This window comes from Halichoeres trimaculatus, unplaced genomic scaffold (assembly GCF_033239565.1).
Source record: "Halichoeres trimaculatus isolate MK-OKI-2021-1 unplaced genomic scaffold, fHalTri1.1 fHalTri1_scaffold_8, whole genome shotgun sequence".
Classification (NCBI taxonomy): domain Eukaryota; kingdom Metazoa; phylum Chordata; class Actinopteri; order Labriformes; family Labridae; genus Halichoeres; species Halichoeres trimaculatus.
Genome location: NW_027437186.1, coordinates 19,997,215 through 20,017,705, shown reverse-complemented (window position 1 = coordinate 20,017,705; position 20,491 = coordinate 19,997,215). Strand labels below are relative to the sequence as shown.

Here is a 20,491-nt window from a genome sequence, read left to right as displayed (position 1 = left end):
CAGGGAAATCTGTGTGATGAGTTATACAGACGGCTTGAGAGCCAGCAGTGTCCTCAGACAAATCCAGAAGAGTGTCTGTAACCAAGTTCCACTCGTGACAGCAGTAACACTCAGCATCCATGGGCACTGAGTCACAGCTGAGACATTTACACCACTGAGTATTTCCGACTCTGTCTTGATGTAGCAGCTCCTCTTCTGTGTGCTCCGGTTCATACAGATATCCTTTTGGTTCCAAAGTGAATGGAACTTCATCGTCGCTGTCATAGTCACTCATTTTGAATTTCCTACGCTGCCTCACAATCCTTAGAGTACAAACAAAAGAATTACGATACTTGATCAAACTTACACGATGCTACAACCGGCGCCCGAAGCATAGCTTGTTTACATTCCCTACAGCTGAGAGGAGGAGGGGGGACGGTGCGCACTAGCGCTGTGCGGAAGGATACATGACCAGTTAGTTAGGTCCGAATAAATGTTTATATTTCCAAAGACTTAATGCACTTACAAAATATTTTATGTACTGTAGTGTAGCGCTCATACAACCTCACTTCAAAAAACCTGAACTGTCCCTTTTAGGAGTTTTACTGTTAGAGGAAACTGACTGAGTGGACAGAAAACAAACATTGACATTGAAGTTAGAGAAATAATCCTGAAGGCAGTGTTTTTTTATAGATTTTATCCATTCGTCGTTGCAGCCCTACTTTTTTCCAAGGTAAAGAGTGAAAGCATGAGGTAAATCAGCCCCTTTTTTAGAGTATAGCTAGTATGCAAACCTTTTTTGAACACTGATGTCACATTTGTCACCCAGAAGTCTGCATTTGTTGGCTTTTCTGTGTGTATCACATAGAAGTCTCCAGCCAAGCATTGCAGTGCTGCAGTCTGTGGTATTAGTCCGGGAGATTACGTTTCAGAGCGCTTGTACTGCAGCAGAGTGTCTGTTTCAGTGTGCATTGCAGTGCTGTAGTCTGTGAAGTTTGATCCTTCACAATCCCTGTATTACAGCACCAGCACATCTACATCTCCTCTGTTTTATGACAGACAACAATCAAAGCGCTGTAGTTTTTGTGTCTGTGTTGTACACCGCTGGTCTGGAGGGAGGGGGTGGGTGATATCAAAAGTGAAGTGGTTCCTTCCTCTCGTCTACAGGAAAGATCAGGCAGCTGCAACATCCTGACCCACCCTGCTCTTCCAGCCGTGCAGTGTGCGTCTTATCAGGACCACATCTAAGCTGCCAAAGCACTCACTGTTTCTGATGAGCAAGCTTCATTTGTATTTTCATATCCCTGTTTTGGGAAGCACCCAACATCCCAAGCCCTACAGGTCCCAGGATGAATTCCTTTCTGTAAGACAACCCCTGTGTCCCCTTGAGCTGTCTGAAGATAAAATTGAGCTGTTCATCAGATGAAACAGATTTTAAACCAATGCATCTCTGCAGTCTACACCTGTTGATGGTGAAATTGAGTCTTATAAAAAAGGATTTGTGCCTGAATACTTCACAGTGTGTAGCAGTTCTGCTAAGGCACTGCTTTTACCAAGCAGACATGGCAAAGATTTACTTGTATGCATCCAAGCATCACAAGACTGACTCCAGAGTGGCAACCTCTCTCTGTGAAGTGACAAAGAATTAACTTATGAATTCAGTGAGAAGCTCCAGTTTTGTCTTTCTTTGAGTCTAGGGCCACGTCAAACCTCTGTCAGGCTTCATGAGCATTGTCCTTGACCCATCAAGTTTTTCTGAGTTTCCTGAGCAATGGATGTTGAGTGCACGAAAAACTGACTTGTTTTTATGAGTTTTATTCTACTTCTATTCTGAAGTCCAACTTTCAAACTAAATCCTTGGAAACTGTAGGAACCCCAACCCAGAATACAGTCAGTGGTGTTCAGCTTGTGGACCATCCTGGTCCTGATACCATCTAACATGAAACTGCTTTATTCATCGTGCTCAACATGTTTAACCAAAGAGGCATTTCATTTGCAGAGAAGGAAACCTACTAATACTTCCACTATTGTAGAAACCAAAAGATTTACACTAAAGGCCCATTTTGAAATACAGTTATCATTAGGCCTGTCACGATAATCAATAAATCGATTAACCGAACGATAAATAAAAACGTCCTCGGTAAGTTTGCCAGCCTCGATAAACTGACACGTGCATGCATGTTTGTTTTCCTCCTCTCTTTCGACCAAAGAGGCTGAATGAGAAGATGACTTGCTACATCTATCTATCCTAACATCAGGGTGCATAGGTTCTGTCGCAGATTTAGCAGATTTACAGAGGAGTGAGCATCTGTCAAAAATATGATCTTTGGGGTGAAGACGGGGCTGCTTGCGCGTACACACGGAGAGAGCTGAAGCGAGCGTCCTGAGGGGTAAGGAGGAAACACACGCTAATATGAGTGATGGCACGAAAGATACGGTTCTTAAGCCGCCTGCCACAGTCCCAGTGTAGGAATATTTTGTTTTTTATCAGAATGAGCAAAGTGTGAGCTCATGAACACCAACGAGCTGATATGTCGCATTTGTTTGAAAATAGTGGCGACAAAGAAGAAGAAGGGGAGGTGCAGCGGAGCCTTGTTCTTTGACAATCCGCTCTTACTGAGGCTTTTGGTCTGCCAAGTAAATAGAAATAAAAGCGCCAAATGGTGGGCACTCAAAGATAGCTACATTGCCAAAGAAATGCAGCTCTTCAATACGGTTGAAAGCTAGAAATGTTAAAAATGTTTGACAGACAGTACGGATTGACTGGGAAAAAGTACATGTTTCGTTTTTTCTTTCAAGACAGGGTCTATGTTTTATTGTTTTTGATTAGTATTAATTATTTTCTTTGACATGTATTTTTTTTTCTAAAAGAGAGTCCATTTCATTTCCATTGTTTTTTCTCTTTCTTGTTTGTTAAATTTATTTTTTTTTTTGTTTAATTTATTTTATTTAAAAGATCCTGACCTTTTAATTACAGTTAAATACTCTTAAGAAATTAAAGTTTCTTGCTTTTGATATGGTGTACTCACTTTATTATCCCATTTATCATAATTACATCAATGAAAAAATGGGAAAAAAATCAAAATAATTGACAATAATATCGTTTAATGGCAATGATGTTTTGGAAAATTATCGTCCAGCAAAATTTGTTATCGTGACAGGCCTAGTTATCATGCTGTCTGCTGCACTGCGCTGCGTGCTGTCTCATAGTTCCTTATCCAGCTGGTGAAGACATGTTGTCCAAAACCTTTTGTCTCCCTGCTAGCTGATGGGCTCCTGGAACAGTTTGCTGTTTTTTTTTCTCTCACCTGTAGTGACGCTAAATGTCTGGGAGAAAAACATGAAGTACAGGGAAACTCACTAATTGCAGGTTTTTCAGAATTAAAGCTGTGGCTAAACAACCTCAGTGGAAAGGTAAGAGGGTTTAACTGTGTTTTGTGTCAATCTTAGTGCTCCCATCTCAGCTCCTGCTGAGCTTGCTGACCCATTTTCACTCTAATCAGGTTTGTAACTCATTACCACTCGCGAGCACACACAGACACACAATCAAAGACTCTTATTTCATCTTTAAAATCAATTTGTCTTGTTCCAAAATCCTAATTTTGCTTGACTCTGTTAATTTCTATTTTATTATATCCATGTGTTGAAAGGTTTTCAGTGCAGTGAGCAGCCTTTCCTCTGTCAGTGATCTGCACTGCATGTTACAACATTGCAATTTGTGATTATGAATAGCATTGTTAGGCTACACGCTTTGTTATGAAAGACCATGCAGAGATTATTGAAAGTTATTAGATTTGTGCTTTTCCTTATGAATTACAGTTGTTTAAAGAACAAAAGCTTGTACTGTACTTTTTAGTTTTGTTTTAGATTTTAATGCAGGTTTTGCATTTTGGTTTAGTTTTTTGAAACGCCTTTTTGTGTCAAGTTTTTGTTCTGTTAAGTTTTTATCAGTTTTAGTTTTCTCAAATGCTGCAGCCTGTTGATCCGTGTTGTACATAATTGAAACAGTAGATAATAACTATTGAAGTTTGGGCTCATCTGCTTCATGCCACGCTTGCATAAAAGTCAGTGGCATGGCTGAGGCATCCCAACTATAAAAGTCTAGACACACACCTGCTGGTCAACACGAACCTTAGCGCAAGTACGTCATGTTACTTTGCTCTTCATCAGATGAATTCATGCTGAACAGAGTCTTCAGTTGATGGAATAGAGGGTGACAGTGAGAAACTGGGACTATAGTGCACAATAGTAAAAGTAAAAGTAAAAAAATTCAGATACTTTAGTCCATGTAGTACACTACTCCCTCTCTAATTGACATTTTGTGGGGAACATCCATCAGTGACCTGTCTCCCTCCCACTTTGAATAACCACAAACAGCACATCTATAAAATCAAAAAGAGGATTTTCTAAGGCAGAATCAGAAAAATGGAGTATTATTTTTGACAAGCAGCGTGTTAACACCCGCGTAAGTCATAATCTGCTGAACAAAAACTTTTTGGCTTTTCAGGAAGCAGACCTTAAATAAGTCCCTCAAAAATCCCCCACAGAGAACAGAATGAGAAGGGTTTTAGTTTTTACTAATAGAAGGTCTAATTTAAATAAACTTTGCTCTTGTTATGGACTATAAAGAATGCTTTGTCTATTAGGGTGCTTGTGTCAAATAGAAACAAGAATATTCTGGTTTTTGTTATTTCGGTACTTCTCTTTTACTGTTGAATTTGTAAATATTTCGATGAGAACATTGTTTATAAATCCGATCAACCATCAATTGAAAATGTCCAGACAGTCTCTGATCCAATAGTTGAGATGCAGACTGTTACATCTCAGACTTATGTTTCTTGAAACTAGTAAATGTTCATGTTTAAGACCCCAGAAACAGAGTTTAACATTTATCATTTCAGATTTCTTAAACCAACTTTTAGATCATCATCATCATGGAAGTTGATGTATGATTTAGAATCAGTGGATTACTTCTCTTAGCTCCAGTAAAATCTAATTACTAGATGATGAGCAGGTAATTAGAGGTAGATATGATATCCTTAGCGTCAGCTCTAAATCTACGGCAGCCCTTACCCTAACTAAGCTTCCCTCTCAGATAGCTTCTTATAAGAGCTCTGCATCACGTCGTGGTGAACACTCCCTGTCCTCTGTGGTTAACTTCATCCTATTTGTTTTTCTTCTTGTGTTGTTTCTCTCTGGTTGCTCATCGATTTCTAATAAATGGAGAATTAACACACAGCTTAAAGGCGCAAAAGCAAAGGACTCCAAAAAGTGTGAGGAAGTCAGTCAGCCTGCGGGCGAATGGTTTAAATTTTTCTCATAGCACAGAAAGTTCTGAAGAGTGAAAAAAATAAGGGCTGGGTGTTTGTGAGCGTCTGCTTGCTCTCTGATATGGTCTGTGTTGTTGGACAATAGCGTCTCTATGTTCAGGCTCTCCTCAAGGCTGAAAATGTTGCCGTCATTCTCCCTCTCTCTCTCTTCTCTCTCCTCTTTCCTTTCCTCTGTTTTTCTTCTGCCTCTCTGTCACACAGTCAGTCATTCTTCTGCTTGAATGGCTGCTTTGCTGTTGTTCTTCAAGAATCTTTGACACGAGTGTACATGTACACATAAACTGAGCTATCTGAGGTACACACAACACAATCATCCAGACCACAAACACGCTGTTACTGGAGTATTGCAACAAATGAAACCACTCATCAACCTGTGACACATCTTGATTTGTCAGAAGTAGTATTAAGATGATTTATTTTTATGTATTTAACACACTTTTTGACAGCAGTCAACTTTTTGACAGGGTAACCCCCCATAAAATGTTGTTTTGTTTTTTTATTTTCTGTTTTCTAGTCAATTTTTGACCCTCATATATCTTTAAGTTCAAAAATTGCTGGATAGAATCTAGGTTGAGCCGAAACAGAGCCCCACAGAGCAAGATCAAATTGTTTTAATTGGTCAGGTCAAAGGTCAGATTCTGGCTCTGACTTCAGTAAGCTCCCCTACCGACACACAATATTGATAAGCATCTCCTTCTGATGCTTTAGGCCATGTCCACACGTAGCCAGGTACTGCATATTTCTATACGTTTACGCCTGTCATCCACACAAAACCGCAGCTCTATGTCACTAAAAAACAATGTTTTCCAAAAATTCCGGCCAAAGAGAAGATTTTGGAAAACTGGTTTCATGGTTTCATGTGGATGCTGCAGAGCAGAGTTTTCGGTTCTCACATGTCACAGCTGAACGGCGGGGGCTCATTCTGATTGGCTGACACAGTTTTTATGTCTGGAAAACACTGCCAAATATGGGTTTGGCAAGCCGTACTTATCAGCAGATTTGCCCACTGCGTACATTAGAAAGTATTTTTTTAAATGAATGAGGGAGGTTTGAAAATAACCTGCCATGTGTGGACCATAGACTGTAAAAAAAAAAGGATGTCCGCTTGCTCAGCTCAAAGTGAGGTCTCCACAAAACTGCTCCCCCTGGTGGCTGGCTGCAGTATAAGCTAGAAAATCCAGCTTTCCAGTCATTCCAGATGGGCTGTGGTCAAACTTTAAAAAATTAATACTCCTCGTAGAAATGTTTCTCACGTTCGATTGTTGTGGTGATTTGAAGATATCATTTGGCTGTCTTGTATTCAAGTCCTCTTATTTCTGAAAAGTTTTGTTTTCATTAGTTATACAAGGTTAAAAATGAGGCTTTACTTAAGGTTTAACGATGATTGACAGCTGCTGTTCTCATGTATTTTTTCTGGGGATTGTAAAACATGTCGGGAGGTAGAGACAAGAACTGATTAGACTCTCGAAAGAAAAAAAAAAAAAAATTTGTCACTCAGATTATCGTCTTTACTGCGCAGACTCTGGCTGCAATTGCTGCCAATGGCTGCGCCTGAGATGGCGATATTTGGCTTTAAAACCATCTACTGTTTCTTTCTGTTTTCTTTTGCCAAGAACTGATCCAATGCAAACAATTTGTTTTCTTCTCAGAGTAGAGATAAATGAATCTATAAGATAGGAGAGCTCAGAGACTGCTGTGACTCTAACTGACCTGTTTGATTTAAATTAAGAAACGTACATTGCATGGTTGGTGGAAAGCTGTCAATGTGGATTGGATGGGCAGCCACACTCCACTTTAAACATATGCATTTAGATATCATCCAGCACACAAATGGCTCCGTGGCCCTCCACTACGTACACACTGACGAGGAACATATGCAGCAGGAGTGACAGGCAGCAGGTCTTGACTTGCCAACCTGCAGGCGAGCTAACTGCCTTGGCTGTGTTTTGAATCTCAGGCAGATTAGAAGTGAGAGACAGCTACTGACTCCTGAATTTGTTCTGATGCTTTTTTTCACTTTAAAGAAGGGAATCAGGTTATCTGTAATTCATATAACAACACGGTGTTATACTTCTGACTGGTCAGTGTGTTTGTTTTACACTGAGAGTGTGGTTCTGTTGATCTTTATGCCATGAGAGGGGTGTCTTTCTGTGTTTTTTTAACGTTTGCAGTTGACTTCATATGTCGGAAGTTAGCTTATATGATTTCCTGTGGGGTGGAATAATCCCCCTCTGTCCACTCATTTCCTGCTCATATTTTATTTCATTTGATTCGTTTTTTACTGTCGGGTCAAGTTGTCAGAGTGACTGTGACCTGGATTGGGTTAGGTTGCTTTATCCATCTGCTTCCTTCAGTTTTATTTTCCTGTCACACTAACCTCTCGTGTTTGTGTTTGTGTGTCCTGTCAGGTACTCTGCGGTCCACAGAGACAAAGCCTGGGTTTTTTCTGTGTCTCATGATTTATTCATGCCATGAGTGACTGTTCAGGTGTATGTGTGTGTGTTGTTGGTGTTGTGTGTCCAGCAGGCCTATTAGGATTTTAGAAACTTGGGGTTTAAGACGTAAGTTATTAATCGGCACAGAGATCTTGACATGTTAATGTCAGTTCAATTCAGTGTTAATGCACTAAGATGATAAAATATTGGATGTATAATAAAATAAACACCAGTGGCTTTCACTCATCTGACTGTTGTGTCTGTCCTCTTAGGCAACCTGACAAACTGGTGGTGGTTTGGACACGCAGGAGTCGGCGGAAATCCTCCAAGGTTTGTATTTTATGAAAGACATTCTGATAAAGTATAAATAAAGCAAAAAAACACTTCTAAATATAAACTCCTCTTCTTAACTCTCTCTCCAATGTCTTACAGTCCCACAGCTGGCAGCCTGGCATCAAGAATCCCTACAGAGGTGTGGTGGTGTGGCCTGTGCCAGAGAACATCGAGATCACTGTCACTCTCTTTAAGGTGTGCTATCTCTATTTTATTTGCACTGACAAAAACAAGACAAGTGTTGTATGACTGAGTTGGCTTTCGAAGAGGGACAGTGATGAGCAGTAGGAGTGATGTATTAAAATAAGTGGATTACCTCAAAAAATAGAGATTGAGTCGGTTCATTTAGAATCAAGGAGAGAATTATGTGTAATTCTAGTCTTACTGTTGTCGTTGTGACGTGCAGAAAAGGTATAACAGTGTTTCATCAAACACAGCCTCGAATTGAACCAATGCAAAGTTTTGATAAGTTCTACCTGAAAACTTTACATGCATGTGTTGTCGTACAGGTTTGCCTGTAAATGACTCAAAGGTACAGACAGTATCTGTCACTGTGACTGGCTTACTTAAACATTCTGTGCCTCTGTGCTGACAGACCAGGACAGAGCTCAGTGTCTTGTTACCTTCTTTATCGTCCTGGACATCCGCCTGCCTTTGCTCTGTAGAGACCTTTGTTGTTGTTGTTGTTGTGTTACTAGCATGGCAGCAGAAATTCAAATTTCTATAGAAGTAAAGTTCTTGGTGAAACGGAAAAGAATTAGATACACATGGCAGACCACAAGCACAGTTCCTAGGTCTGTACTTGTTAACCCCTGCTATCTCCTTTTCTCTCAATTCTGGGCCCATGTCGACTTCCTGTCCCAGAGGACAGAAATAATAAAGCTGTTTATGCCCTGGATAAAACCACGAATTAGACAACACCTTGAGTTGAAAATCAATCAACACACTGCAAAAAACTGAAATCTTATCAAGAGTTTTTTGTCTTTTTTTATGTAAAAATTGTCTTACTATACTTTATATGAGCCACTTTCAACTTTTCAATCCAGAAAAATGTCTTGTTTCAAGTTATCAGAGTACAAAAATGAGGTTTGAATTGCTTGAAACCAGTAAAAAAATCTGCCAATGGAACAAGAAAAAATTGCTTGAAAATTTCCTTGAGACTAGAACAATGTCTTAATACAAGTTACTTTTCTCTTGTTCCATTGGCAGATTTTTTTTACTGGTTACGAGCAATTCAGACCTCATTTTTGTCCTTAAATAACTTTAAACAAGACATTTTTCTGGATTGGCCATGTGAATTTGGCTCATATTGAGTCTAAAAAGGAATTTTCCACTGAAAATAAGAAAAAAACACTTGATAAGATTTCAGTTTTTGCAGTACATTTTTTTGTGTGGAATAGCTGTCTCCAATTTTTCTTAGTTTGGGATCAATTAAGTACATCCATCCAGCTACCTCTTTCTCTATTTACATTGAAGCTACACAGCAGTAGTTTTGGCACTGGTAAACTGAAACAGAGCAAAAACCTACTAGAAACTGTATAAACTGGACCATTTCACTCCTGTAAGACTCTTACCAACTGCCTTTCAGGTCTGATTTTGTCACAGCTAATGCTGGACAGTGATATCTGAGTGTTCATTTTGCAAGGTTACTTTTCAGTGTTCACCTGTAGCAGGTTTACAAGGACTTGTGGACCATAAATTGCTCTGCGTGGGCAACAATGACGAAGCAGGTCACATAGAGCTATGTTGCTTATCACTGATTCTTGAGACTTTTGCAAAAACACGTCCTACTGAGAAAAGATTGATTTACAGCATTTGTAAAGCGCGACTGTGCTGAAAACACATGAAAACTAGATCTGTCCCAATCACATAATGAAATCCGATGCTATCTGATCCTCCAAAAATAACCGCATCAGGCGCAGATAACCATCAGTGTATCGGATTGGGACATCCTCAAAAAGAATAAATAAACAGAAATAATCAGCTTTTTATTGTATCTGACAGTGTTGTCAAAAACTAAGAAATAACAGTTAAAAAAAACATTTAGTGATAAAATTACGGAATCAGGAGGTCATTTTATCCAAATTCTCAAGAACCACTGTTATGTCCATGGTTACATTACGTATGATTTGCTCGTAGAAACGATGTAAAAGCTCCGAGCCATGCTATAGTTTGCTGGCTTGGTGGGAGAGCGAGGGACATGGCAGCACTGAGTACTGTGAGTAATGCTCCTCAGCCTCAGTGAAAAATGCACATAATGAATTGGCTGCTGTGCCTTGCCTTAAGCACAGACTCATCGCTGTAAATAGGCTATCTCTGAATTTTAAATGCACAGCTGCTGATCAAACATAAATCTTCCTAGCAAGTCAAACCTTGGTGTTGTGTGTTTAAAATGCGTTGAGCTCTGTGGCCCACAAATTCACACACCACATCGGGTGCTAGATACTCAAAGGAAAGTCTTTCACCAATCTACGAGGCGGATCGATCACAGTTACAGTGGTTTTAGGAAAAGTACCTGTTCTGATTTAATGGTAAAATTTGACAGGACACTGTTTATCTAAAGCTGGAGGAGCTGTTCACAGTGCTTTTCATTCAATTGAATGTCCTGTAAATTCCACTGTTAACTTTTTGAACGAAAGAGGTGAGGGTAGAGGATTGTCAGTTCTAGGGTGTTTCATTTGATTGTCAGATTAATGAGGAGTGTCTGTGGTTCACATATTTCACATTTCATTGTAGGACTGTCATCAACTATGGCACTTCATTGGTCTGGTGTTAGTTTAGTCTTAATCTATCGGAGAATCATTGGTACATTATAGAATCAGGCTCAGCTTAGTCTCATATTATCCATACTAGCATCAATCACAAAACAAAATACCATGGATCATACACAGTTTTATGAATTTAATTATTTATTTTTTCATTTATTTATTTTATTTTTTGTGTGTAGCAGTTGGATCACAAAGAACAAAACAAAGATGATTGTTGAGTTTTTTATTATCAAGTATTTTATAGAAAAAACCTTAAGTGCAGGATCATACCGAGTGTTCACTCAGGATCTTGTATCTTGAGTTTCACCGCACAACTTCTGGTACGCAAGATTTGACTAACTGTCTCTCAGGACCCCATCTAAAAGGATATGGAAATGTTAATTGATGTCATATTTCTTTTTATAAGAGACTTGGCAGCTTAATGTCTATGTAAACCATAAAATCTTATCCTGTGATAAATCACAAACACATTATCATTTTGTTTATTAGAGATAAAATAAAAGGAATATCACATACTCTGTCTGGCCTGAAGGTCTGAAATCAAACAGCTTAGCTCAGCAGTTTTGAAGCCTGTACCTCAGGGACACGTTCTTCAGCAGAAAGCCTCAGCTAAACTAAGTTAAAGGCAAGATGAATCTGAAACTAGAGAAGTTGCATTTCCTTGCAGCAAATGCGTTGAAATGCTGAAGCTGGAAAAGTTTGCATAAAAGTGGAAAAAGCTGAAAATGTAAAATAAAGGAGTGGATTAAGAACGTGGATACAGTGGAAATGTAAATCAGCCTTTAAAAGTTAAAATAAATAAATACAAAGAGAGAGAAACCAAACAGTGAAATCTCAAAAATGTAGAAGACAGCAGAAATCTATGACTAATGTGTTAATGGGACGAAGAGAATAGGAGCAGTTTAATGTGTGAACAGAGTTTCAAGTCAAAGTCTGCAAAAGGTAGAAGCAGTTGAAGTTGAAGGAGTTGCAGGGGATCAGAAGATTATTTCAGTCTCTGTTTTTGATGGTAAAATGTTTTAAATAAAGTTTAATCATTTAAAAGTTAAAAAAAGGGGTTATGATGTGAACCAGAGCTGAAAATGTGGAATGGAGAGAAGAAGTAGAAGAAATAGGGGAAAAACAGTACAGAGATTAATGCAGCACTAGTAAGAAGAAAGGAAGGAAGAAGAAGAAAAACCAGCAGTTTGTCAATTATAAGTTGTGGGACAAAGCTGTATAAATAGTGGAGCATGTAGATTAAGTCAAAGGGGGAGGTATGGTATTATAAGTAACTGAAGTACATGTGTGTCTTTGTTCCTGGATGTTTTGATTACTCAGTATAAACAGCTGTGTGTGATGAAAGGTTGTCATGTTTGAATCTTCTGCTGCCTTTTGACGGTTTTGGATGGTAAAATGTTTGTGTGTGTGTGTGTGTGTGTGTGTGTGTGTGTGTGTGTATGTGTGTGTGTGTGTGTGTATGTGTGTGTGTGTTGGTCTGTGTGTGTTTGGGTTGGCTGTATGTGTTCGTGTAAGACAGTTTGGGTTGGCTGTTTAGGCATTATAAAGAAATATATGTGTTTCTCTGTCCTTCAAAGACTAATCAGTGATTATCCACAGCTGTGTGGTTACCATGGTAATCTTGCTGATGTCATAATGAGTGTGAAATGGCAGTTGAACTTTGGAACTCCTTTGTATCCACTGATCTTAAGCTGGATTTTTGGGCTAGACATAGGTCCGAACAAACTGCATTTATGCTGAAACCCTAAGGGCTAGAAGAAAAACAAAAACATTGTGAGAATCTGGAGACTCTGATGAACAAGATGATATGCTTTACAAGATGATAGGATTAAAACTGACCGCAGGAGGGTGATGTATAAAAGTTGTTAGGAATCAAGTTGATGAGAAATATTGGTCAGATTTTAACATTACTTCAGATTACAGGGATGTGACGGTTTCTCTCACACTGAGGCGTTTTTTGGCAAAACTGTACATTTTTTTGCTAAAATACTCCCTTTGTAAGAAGCAGGAGCCTTCAGTGAACCATTTAATGTACTTTTTATTTTTCTGCTGTGAAGATTTTGGAAGTTATGACAATTCGATCGAGATTCGCACAACCTTACTGCAGCAGCCTCTCTCACTCTATTTGAAAACATTCCGCAGTCTAGCAGCCTCGATTTTAGGGCAAAGTGGGAAAAGTTTATGTTGCTTGAAGAGTGAAATCTGAAAAACAGTAAAAGCTGTTTAAGAGCAGATAAAAACCTGAAGAGAGGAAAGATAGCTGAACATTTTAAAGTTTAATTGAAGTCTGTAAGTGGAAGTAAGCTGAAGTTAGAGCTTGTTGAAGTTGAAGGAGATTTAAAGGAAGGAGCTGACATTTCCCATCTGTTTAAAATAGAGAAATTTTTTTGGAAAAAGCTGAATAAATCAAAAAGTTTAATAGTTAGAAAAGTGAAAAGATATAGCACACATGTCCTAAACAAGCTGAATAGTTTAAAAGTTGAACGGTGAAAATCGGACGAAATTTGAAGGCTGTGAAAAGGTCCAAAAAACGTACGGAAGAATAAGAAGTTTAACTAGAGAAGTTGCATTTCCTTGCAGCAAATGCGTTGAAATGCTGAAGCTGGAAAAGTTTGCATAAAAGTGGAAAAAGCTGAAAATGTAAAATAAAGGAGTGGATTAAGAACGTGGATACAGTGGAAATGTAAATCAGCCTTTAAAAGTTAAAATAAATAAATACAAAGAGAGAGAAACCAAACAGTGAAATCTCAAAAATGTAGAAGACAGCAGAAATCTATGACTAATGTGTTAATGGGACGAAGAGAATAGGAGCAGTTTAATGTGTGAACAGAGTTTCAAGTCAAAGTCTGCAAAAGGTAGAAGCAGTTGAAGTTGAAGGACTTGCAGGGGATCAGAAGATTATTTCAGTCTCTGTTTTTGATGGTAAAATGTTTTAAATAAAGTTTAATCATTTAAAAGTTAAAAAAAGGGGTTATGATGTGAACCAGAGCTGAAAATGTGGAATGGAGAGAAGAAGTAGAAGAAATAGGGGAAAAACAGTACAGAGATTAATGCAGCACTAGTAAGAAGAAAGGAAGGAAGAAGAAGAAAAACCAGCAGTTTGTCAATTATAAGTTGTGGGAAAAAGCTGTATAAATAGTGGAGCATGTAGATTAAGTCAAAGGGGGAGGTATGGTATTATAAGTAACTGAAGTACATGTGTGTCTTTGTTCCTGGATGTTTTGATTACTCAGTATAAACAGCTGTGTGTGATGAAAGGTTGTCATGTTTGAATCTTCTGCTGCCTTTTGACGGTTTTGGATGGTAAAATGTTTGTGTGTGTGTGTGTGTGTGTGTGTGTGTGTGTGTGTGTGTGTGTGTGTGTGTGTGTGTGTGTGTGTGTGTGTGTGTGTGTATGTGTGTGTGTGTTGGTCTGTGTGTGTTTGGGTTGGCTGTATGTGTTCGTGTAAGACAGTTTGGGTTGGCTGTTTAGGCATTATAAAGAAATATATGTGTTTCTCTGTCCTTCAAAGACTAATCAGTGATTATCCACAGCTGTGTGGTTACCATGGTGATCATCATGATGTCATAATGAGTGTCAAGTGGCAGTTGAACTTTGGAACTCCTTTGTATCCACTGATCTTAAGCTGGATTTTTGGGCTAGACATAGGTCCGAACAAACTGCATTTATGCTGAAACCCTAAGGGCTAGAAGAAAAACAAAAACATTGTGAGAATCTGGAGACTCTGATGAACAAGATGATGTGCTTTACAAGATGATAGGATTAAAACTGACCGCAGGAGGGTGATGTTTAAAAGTTGTTAGGAATCAAGTTGATGAGAAATATTGGTCAGATTTTAACATTACTTCAGATTACAGGGATGTGACGGTTTCTCTCACACTGAGGCGTTTTTTGGCAAAACTGTACATTTTTTTGCTAAAATACTCCCTTTGTAAGAAGCAGGAGCCTTCAGTGAACCATTTAATGTACTTTTTATTTTTCTGCTGTGAAGATTTTGGAAGTTATGACAATTCGATCGAGATTCGCACAACCTTACTGCAGCAGCCTCTTTCACTCTATTTGAAAACATTCCGCAGTCTAGCAGCCTCGATTTTAGGGCAAAGTGGGAAAAGTTTATGTTGCTTGAAGAGTGAAATCTCAAAAACAGTAAAAGCTGTTTAAGAGCAGATAAAAACCTGAAGAGAGGAAAGATAGCTGAACATTTTAAAGTTTAATTGAAGTCTGTAAGTGGAAGTAAGCTGAAGTTAGAGCTTGTTAAAGTTGAAGGAGATTTAAAGGAAGGAGCTGACATTTCCCATCTGTTTAACAAAGAGAAATTTTTTTGGAAAAAGCTGAATAAATCAAAAAGTTTAATAGTTAGAAAAGTGAAAAGATATAGCACACATGTCCTAAACAAGCTGAATAGTTTAAAAGTTGAACGGTGAAAATCGGACGAAATTTGAAGGCTGTGAAAAGGTCCAAAAAACGTACGGAAGAATAAGAAGTTTAACTAGAGAAGTTGCATTTCCTTGCAGCAAATGCGTTGAAATGCTGAAGCTGGAAAAGTTTGAATAAAAGTGGAAAAAACTGAAAATGTAAAATAAAGGAAAAAAAAAATGTTAAGAGAAATGAGGAAAAGACAATGAGTGGATAAAGAAAGTGGATACAGTGGAAATGTAAATCAGCCTACAAAAGTTAAAATAATTAAATAAAAAGAGAGAGAAACCAAACAGTGAAATCTTAAAAATGTAGAAGACAGCAGAAATCTATGATTAATGTGTAAATGAGATGAGGAGAATTAGGACCAGTTTAATGTGTGAACAGAGTCTCGAGTCAAAGTCTGCAAAAGGTAGAAGCAGTTGAAGTTGAAGGAGTAGCAGCCTTTTTTGTTTGATTTGAGTCAAGTTTGAGAATTTTATGGCAGGTTAATCGGCAGTTTTTTTCAGTAGCAGCAGCTGCTTCTCTCAGTCAAATTGAAAACATTCCGCCCTCTGAGAGCAGGAGGAGAGGTGAAAAGAGTGAAAAGTTTGTGTCGCTTATACAGTGAAATCTCAAAAACAGTTGAAGATATTAAAAAAGTTATTACAGATATCAGTAGTGGAAAGATCAGTGAACATTTTAAAGCAAAAATGAAGTCTGTAAGTGGGAGTAAGCTGAAGTTAGAGCTTGTTGAAGTTGAAGCAGATTTTAGTCAGAGGAGCTGAAATTTCCCATCTGTTTAACATAGAGAAATTTTTTTGGAAAAAGCTGAATAAATCAAAAAGTTTAATAGTTAGAAAAGTGAAAAGATATAGCACACTATTCCTAAACAAGCTGAATAGTTTAAAAGTTGAACGGTGAAAATCGGACAAAATTTGAAGGCTGTGAAAAGAGCCAAAAAACGTACGGAAGAATAAGAAGAAGAAGAAGAAGTGGAATAAAGTCACAGGATAACAATATGTTGAAATGCTGAGTCAGCATTTCAACATAACTAGAGAAGTTGCATTTCCTTGCAGCAAATGCGTTGAAATGCTGAAGCTGGAAAAGTTTGCATAAAAGTGGAAAAAGCTGAAAATGTAAAATAAAGGAGTGGATTTAGAACGTGGATACAGTGGAAATGTAAATCAGCCTTTAAAAGTTAAAATAAATAAATACAAAGAGAGAGAAACCAAACAGTGAAATCTCAAAAATGTAGAAGACAGCAGAAATCTATGACTAATGTGTTAATGGGATGAAGAGAATAGGAGCAGTTTAATGTGTGAACAGAGTCTCAAGTCAAAGTCTGCAAAAGGTAGAAGCAGTTGAAGTTGAAGGAGTTGCAGGGGATCAGAAGATTATTTCAGTCTCTGTTTTTGATGGTAAAATGTTTTAAATAAAGTTTAATCATTTAAAAGTTAAAAAAAGGGGTTATGATGTGAACCAGAGCTGAAAATGTGGAATGGAGAGAAGAAGTAGAAGAAATAGGGGAAAAACAGTACAGAGATTAATGCAGCACTAGTAAGAAGAAAGGAAGGAAGAAGAAGAAAAACCAGCAGTTTGTCAATTATAAGTTGTGGGACAAAGCTGTATAAATAGTGGAGCATGTAGATTAAGTCAAAGGGGGAGGTATGGTATTATAAGTAACTGAAGTACATGTGTGTCTTTGTTCCTGGATGTTTTGATTACTCAGTATAAACAGCTGTGTGAGCTGAAAGGTTGTCATGTTTGAATCTTCTGCTGCCTTTTGACGGTTTTGGATGGTAAAATGTTTGTGTGTGTGTGTGTGTGTGTGTGTGTGTGTGTGTGTGTGTGTGTGTGTGTGTGTGTGTGTGTATGTGTGTGTGTGTTGGTCTGTGTGTGTTTGGGTTGGCTGTATGTGTTCGTGTAAGACAGTTTGGGTTGGCTGTTTAGGCATTATAAAGAAATATATGTGTTTCTCTGTCCTTCAAAGACTAATCAGTGATTACCCACAGCTGTGTGGTTACCATGGTGATCTTGCTGATGTCATAATGAGTGTGAAATGGCAGTTGAACTTTGGAACTCCTTTGTATCCACTGATCTTAAGCTGGATTTTTGGGCTAGACATAGGTCCGAACAAACTGCATTTATGCTGAAACCCTAAGGGCTAGAAGAAAAACAAAAACATTGTGAGAATCTGGAGACTCTGATGAACAAGATGATATGCTTTACAAGATGATAGGATTAAAACTGACCGCAGGAGGGTGATGTATAAAAGTAGTTAGGAATCAAGTTGATGAGAAATATTGGTCAGATTTTAACATTACTTCAGATTACAGGGATGTGACGGTTTCTCTCACACTGAGGCGTTTCTTGGCAAAACTGTACATCTTTTTGCTAAAATACTCCCTTTGTAAGAAGTAGGAGCCTTCAGTGAACCATTTAATGTACTTTTATTTTTCTGCTGTGAAGATTTTGGAAGTTATGACAATTCGATCGAGATTCGCACAACCTTACTGCAGCAGCCTCTTTCACTCTATTTGAAAACATTCCGCAGTCTAGCAGCCTCGATTTTAGGGCAAAGTGGGAAAAGTTTATGTTGCTTGAAGAGTGAAATCTCAAAAACAGTAAAAGCTGTTTAAGAGCAGATAAAAACCTAAAGAGAGGAAAGATCAGTGAACATTTTAAAGTTTAATTGAAGTCTGTAAGTGGAAGTAAGCTGAAGTTAGAGCTTGTTGAAGTTGAAGGAGATTTAAAGGAAGGAGCTGACATTTCCCATCTGTTTAAAATAGAGAAATTTTTGGGGAAAAAGCTGAATAAATCAAAAAGTTTAATAGTTAGAAAAGTGAAAAGATATAGCACACATGTCCTAAACAAGCTGAATAGTTTAAAAGTTGAACGGTGAAAATTGGACAAAATTTGAAGGCTGTGAAAAGAGCCAAAAAACGTACGGAAGAATAAGAAGAAGAAGAAGAACCTGGAATAATAAAGTAGGATAACAATATGTTGAAATGCTGAATCAGCATTTCAACATAATAAAGTCACCGGATAACAATATGTTGAAATGCTGAGTCAGCATTTCAACATAACTAGAGAAGTTGCATTTCCTTGCAGCAAATGCGTTGAAATGCTGAAGCTGGAAAAGTTTGAATAAAAGTGGAAAAAACTGAAAATGTAAAATAAAGGAAAAAAAAAATGTTAAGAGAAATGAGGAAAAGACAATGAGTGGATAAAGAAAGTGGATACAGTGGAAATGTAAATCAGCCTACAAAAGTTAAAATAATTAAATAAAAAGAGAGAGAAACCAAACAGTGAAATCTCAAAAATGTAGAAGAAAGCAGAAATCTATGATTAATGTGTAAATGAGATGAGGAGAATAGGACCAGTTTAATGTGTGAACAGAGTCTCGAGTCAAAGTCTGCAAAAGGTAGAAGCAGTTGAAGTTGAAGGAGTAGCAGCCTTTTTTGTTTGATTTGAGTCAAGTTTGAGAATTTTATGGCAGGTTAATCGGCAGTTTTTTTCAGTAGCAGCAGCTGCTTCTCTCAGTCAAATTGAAAACATTCCGCCCTCTGAGAGCAGGAGGAGAGGTGAAAAGAGTGAAAAGTTTGTGTCGCTTATACAGTGAAATCTCAAAAACAGTTGAAGATATTAAAAAAGTTATTACAGATATCAGTAGTGGAAAGATCAGTGAACATTTTAAAGCAAAAATGAAGTCTGTAAGTGGGAGTAAGCTGAAGTTAGAGCTTGTTGAAGTTGAAGCAGATTTTAGTCAGAGGAGCTGAAATTTCCCATCTGTTTAACATAGAGAAATTTTTTTGGAAAAAGCTGAATAAATCAAAAAGTTTAATAGTTAGAAAAGTGAAAAGATATAGCACACTATTCCTAAACAAGCTGAATAGTTTAAAAGTTGAACGGTGAAAATCGGACAAAATTTGAAGGCTGTGAAAAGGTCCAAAAAACGTACGGAAGAATAAGAAGTTTAATAAAGTCACCGGATAACAATATGTTGAAATGCTGAGTCAGCATTTCAACATAACTAGAGAAGTTGCATTTCCTTGCAGCAAATGCGTTGAAATGCTGAAGCTGGAAAAGTTTGCATAAAAGTGGAAAAAGCTGAAAATGTAAAATAAAGGAGTGGATTAAGAACGTGGATACAGTGGAAATGTAAATCAGCCTTTAAAAGTTAAAATAAATAAATACAAAGAGAGAGAAACCAAACAGTGAAATCTCAAAAATGTAGAAGACAGCAGAAATCTATGACTAATGTGTTAATGGGACGAAGAGAATAGGAGCAGTTTAATGTGTGAACAGAGTTTCAAGTCAAAGTCTGCAAAAGGTAGAAGCAGTTGAAGTTGAAGGAGTTGCAGGGGATCAGAAGATTATTTCAGTCTCTGTTTTTGATGGTAAAATGTTTTAAATAAAGTTTAATCATTTAAAAGTTAAAAAAAGGGGTTATGATGTGAACCAGAGCTGAAAATGTGGAATGGAGAGAAGAAGTAGAAGAAATAGGGGAAAAACAGTACAGAGATTAATGCAGCACTAGTAAGAAGAAAGGAAGGAAGAAGAAGAAAAACCAGCAGTTTGTCAATTATAAGTTGTGGGACAAAGCTGTATAAATAGTGGAGCATGTAGATTAAGTCAAAGGGAAAGGTATGGTATTATAAGTAACTGAAGTACATGTGTGTCTTTGTTCCTGGATGTTTTGATTACTCAGTATAAACAGCTGTGTGTGATGAAAGGTTGTCATGTTTGAATCTTCTGCTGCCTTTTGACGGTTTTGGATGGTAAAATGTTTGTGTGTGTGTGTGTGTGTGTGTGTGTGTGTGTGTGTGTGTGTGTGTGTGTGTGTGTGTGTGTGTGTGTGTGTGTGTGTGTGTTGGTCTGTGTGTGTTTGGGTTGGCTGTATGTGTTCGTGTAAGACAGTTTGGGTTGGCTGTTTAGGCATTATAAAGAAATATATGTGTTTCTCTGTCCTTCAAAGACTAATCAGTGATTATCCACAGCTGTGTGGTTACCATGGTGATCATCATGATGTCATAATGAGTGTCAAGTGGCAGTTGAACTTTGGAACTCCTTTGTATCCACTGATCTTAAGCTGGATTTTTGGGCTAGACATAGGTCCGAACAAACTGCATTTATGCTGAAACCCTAAGGGCTAGAAGAAAAACAAAAACATTGTGAGAATCTGGAGACTCTGATGAACAAGATGATGTGCTTTACAAGATGATAGGATTAAAACTGACCGCAGGA

At 37.9% G+C, this 20,491-nt stretch overlaps 1 protein-coding gene across 4 annotated transcripts in view; it reads left to right on the top strand.

The window, feature by feature from the left end:
- Positions 1-20,491, top strand: part of ehbp1 (EH domain binding protein 1) — a 233,566-nt gene that overhangs the window by 17,142 nt on the left and 195,933 nt on the right. For all 4 annotated transcript variants that reach the window (XM_074675143.1, XM_074675141.1, XM_074675142.1 and 1 more), the window contains exons 3-4: positions 8,017-8,074; positions 8,177-8,272. In XM_074675143.1, the coding sequence (XP_074531244.1) occupies positions 8,017-8,074; positions 8,177-8,272 (154 nt within the window). The remainder of the gene's footprint in view (positions 1-8,016; positions 8,075-8,176; positions 8,273-20,491) is intronic.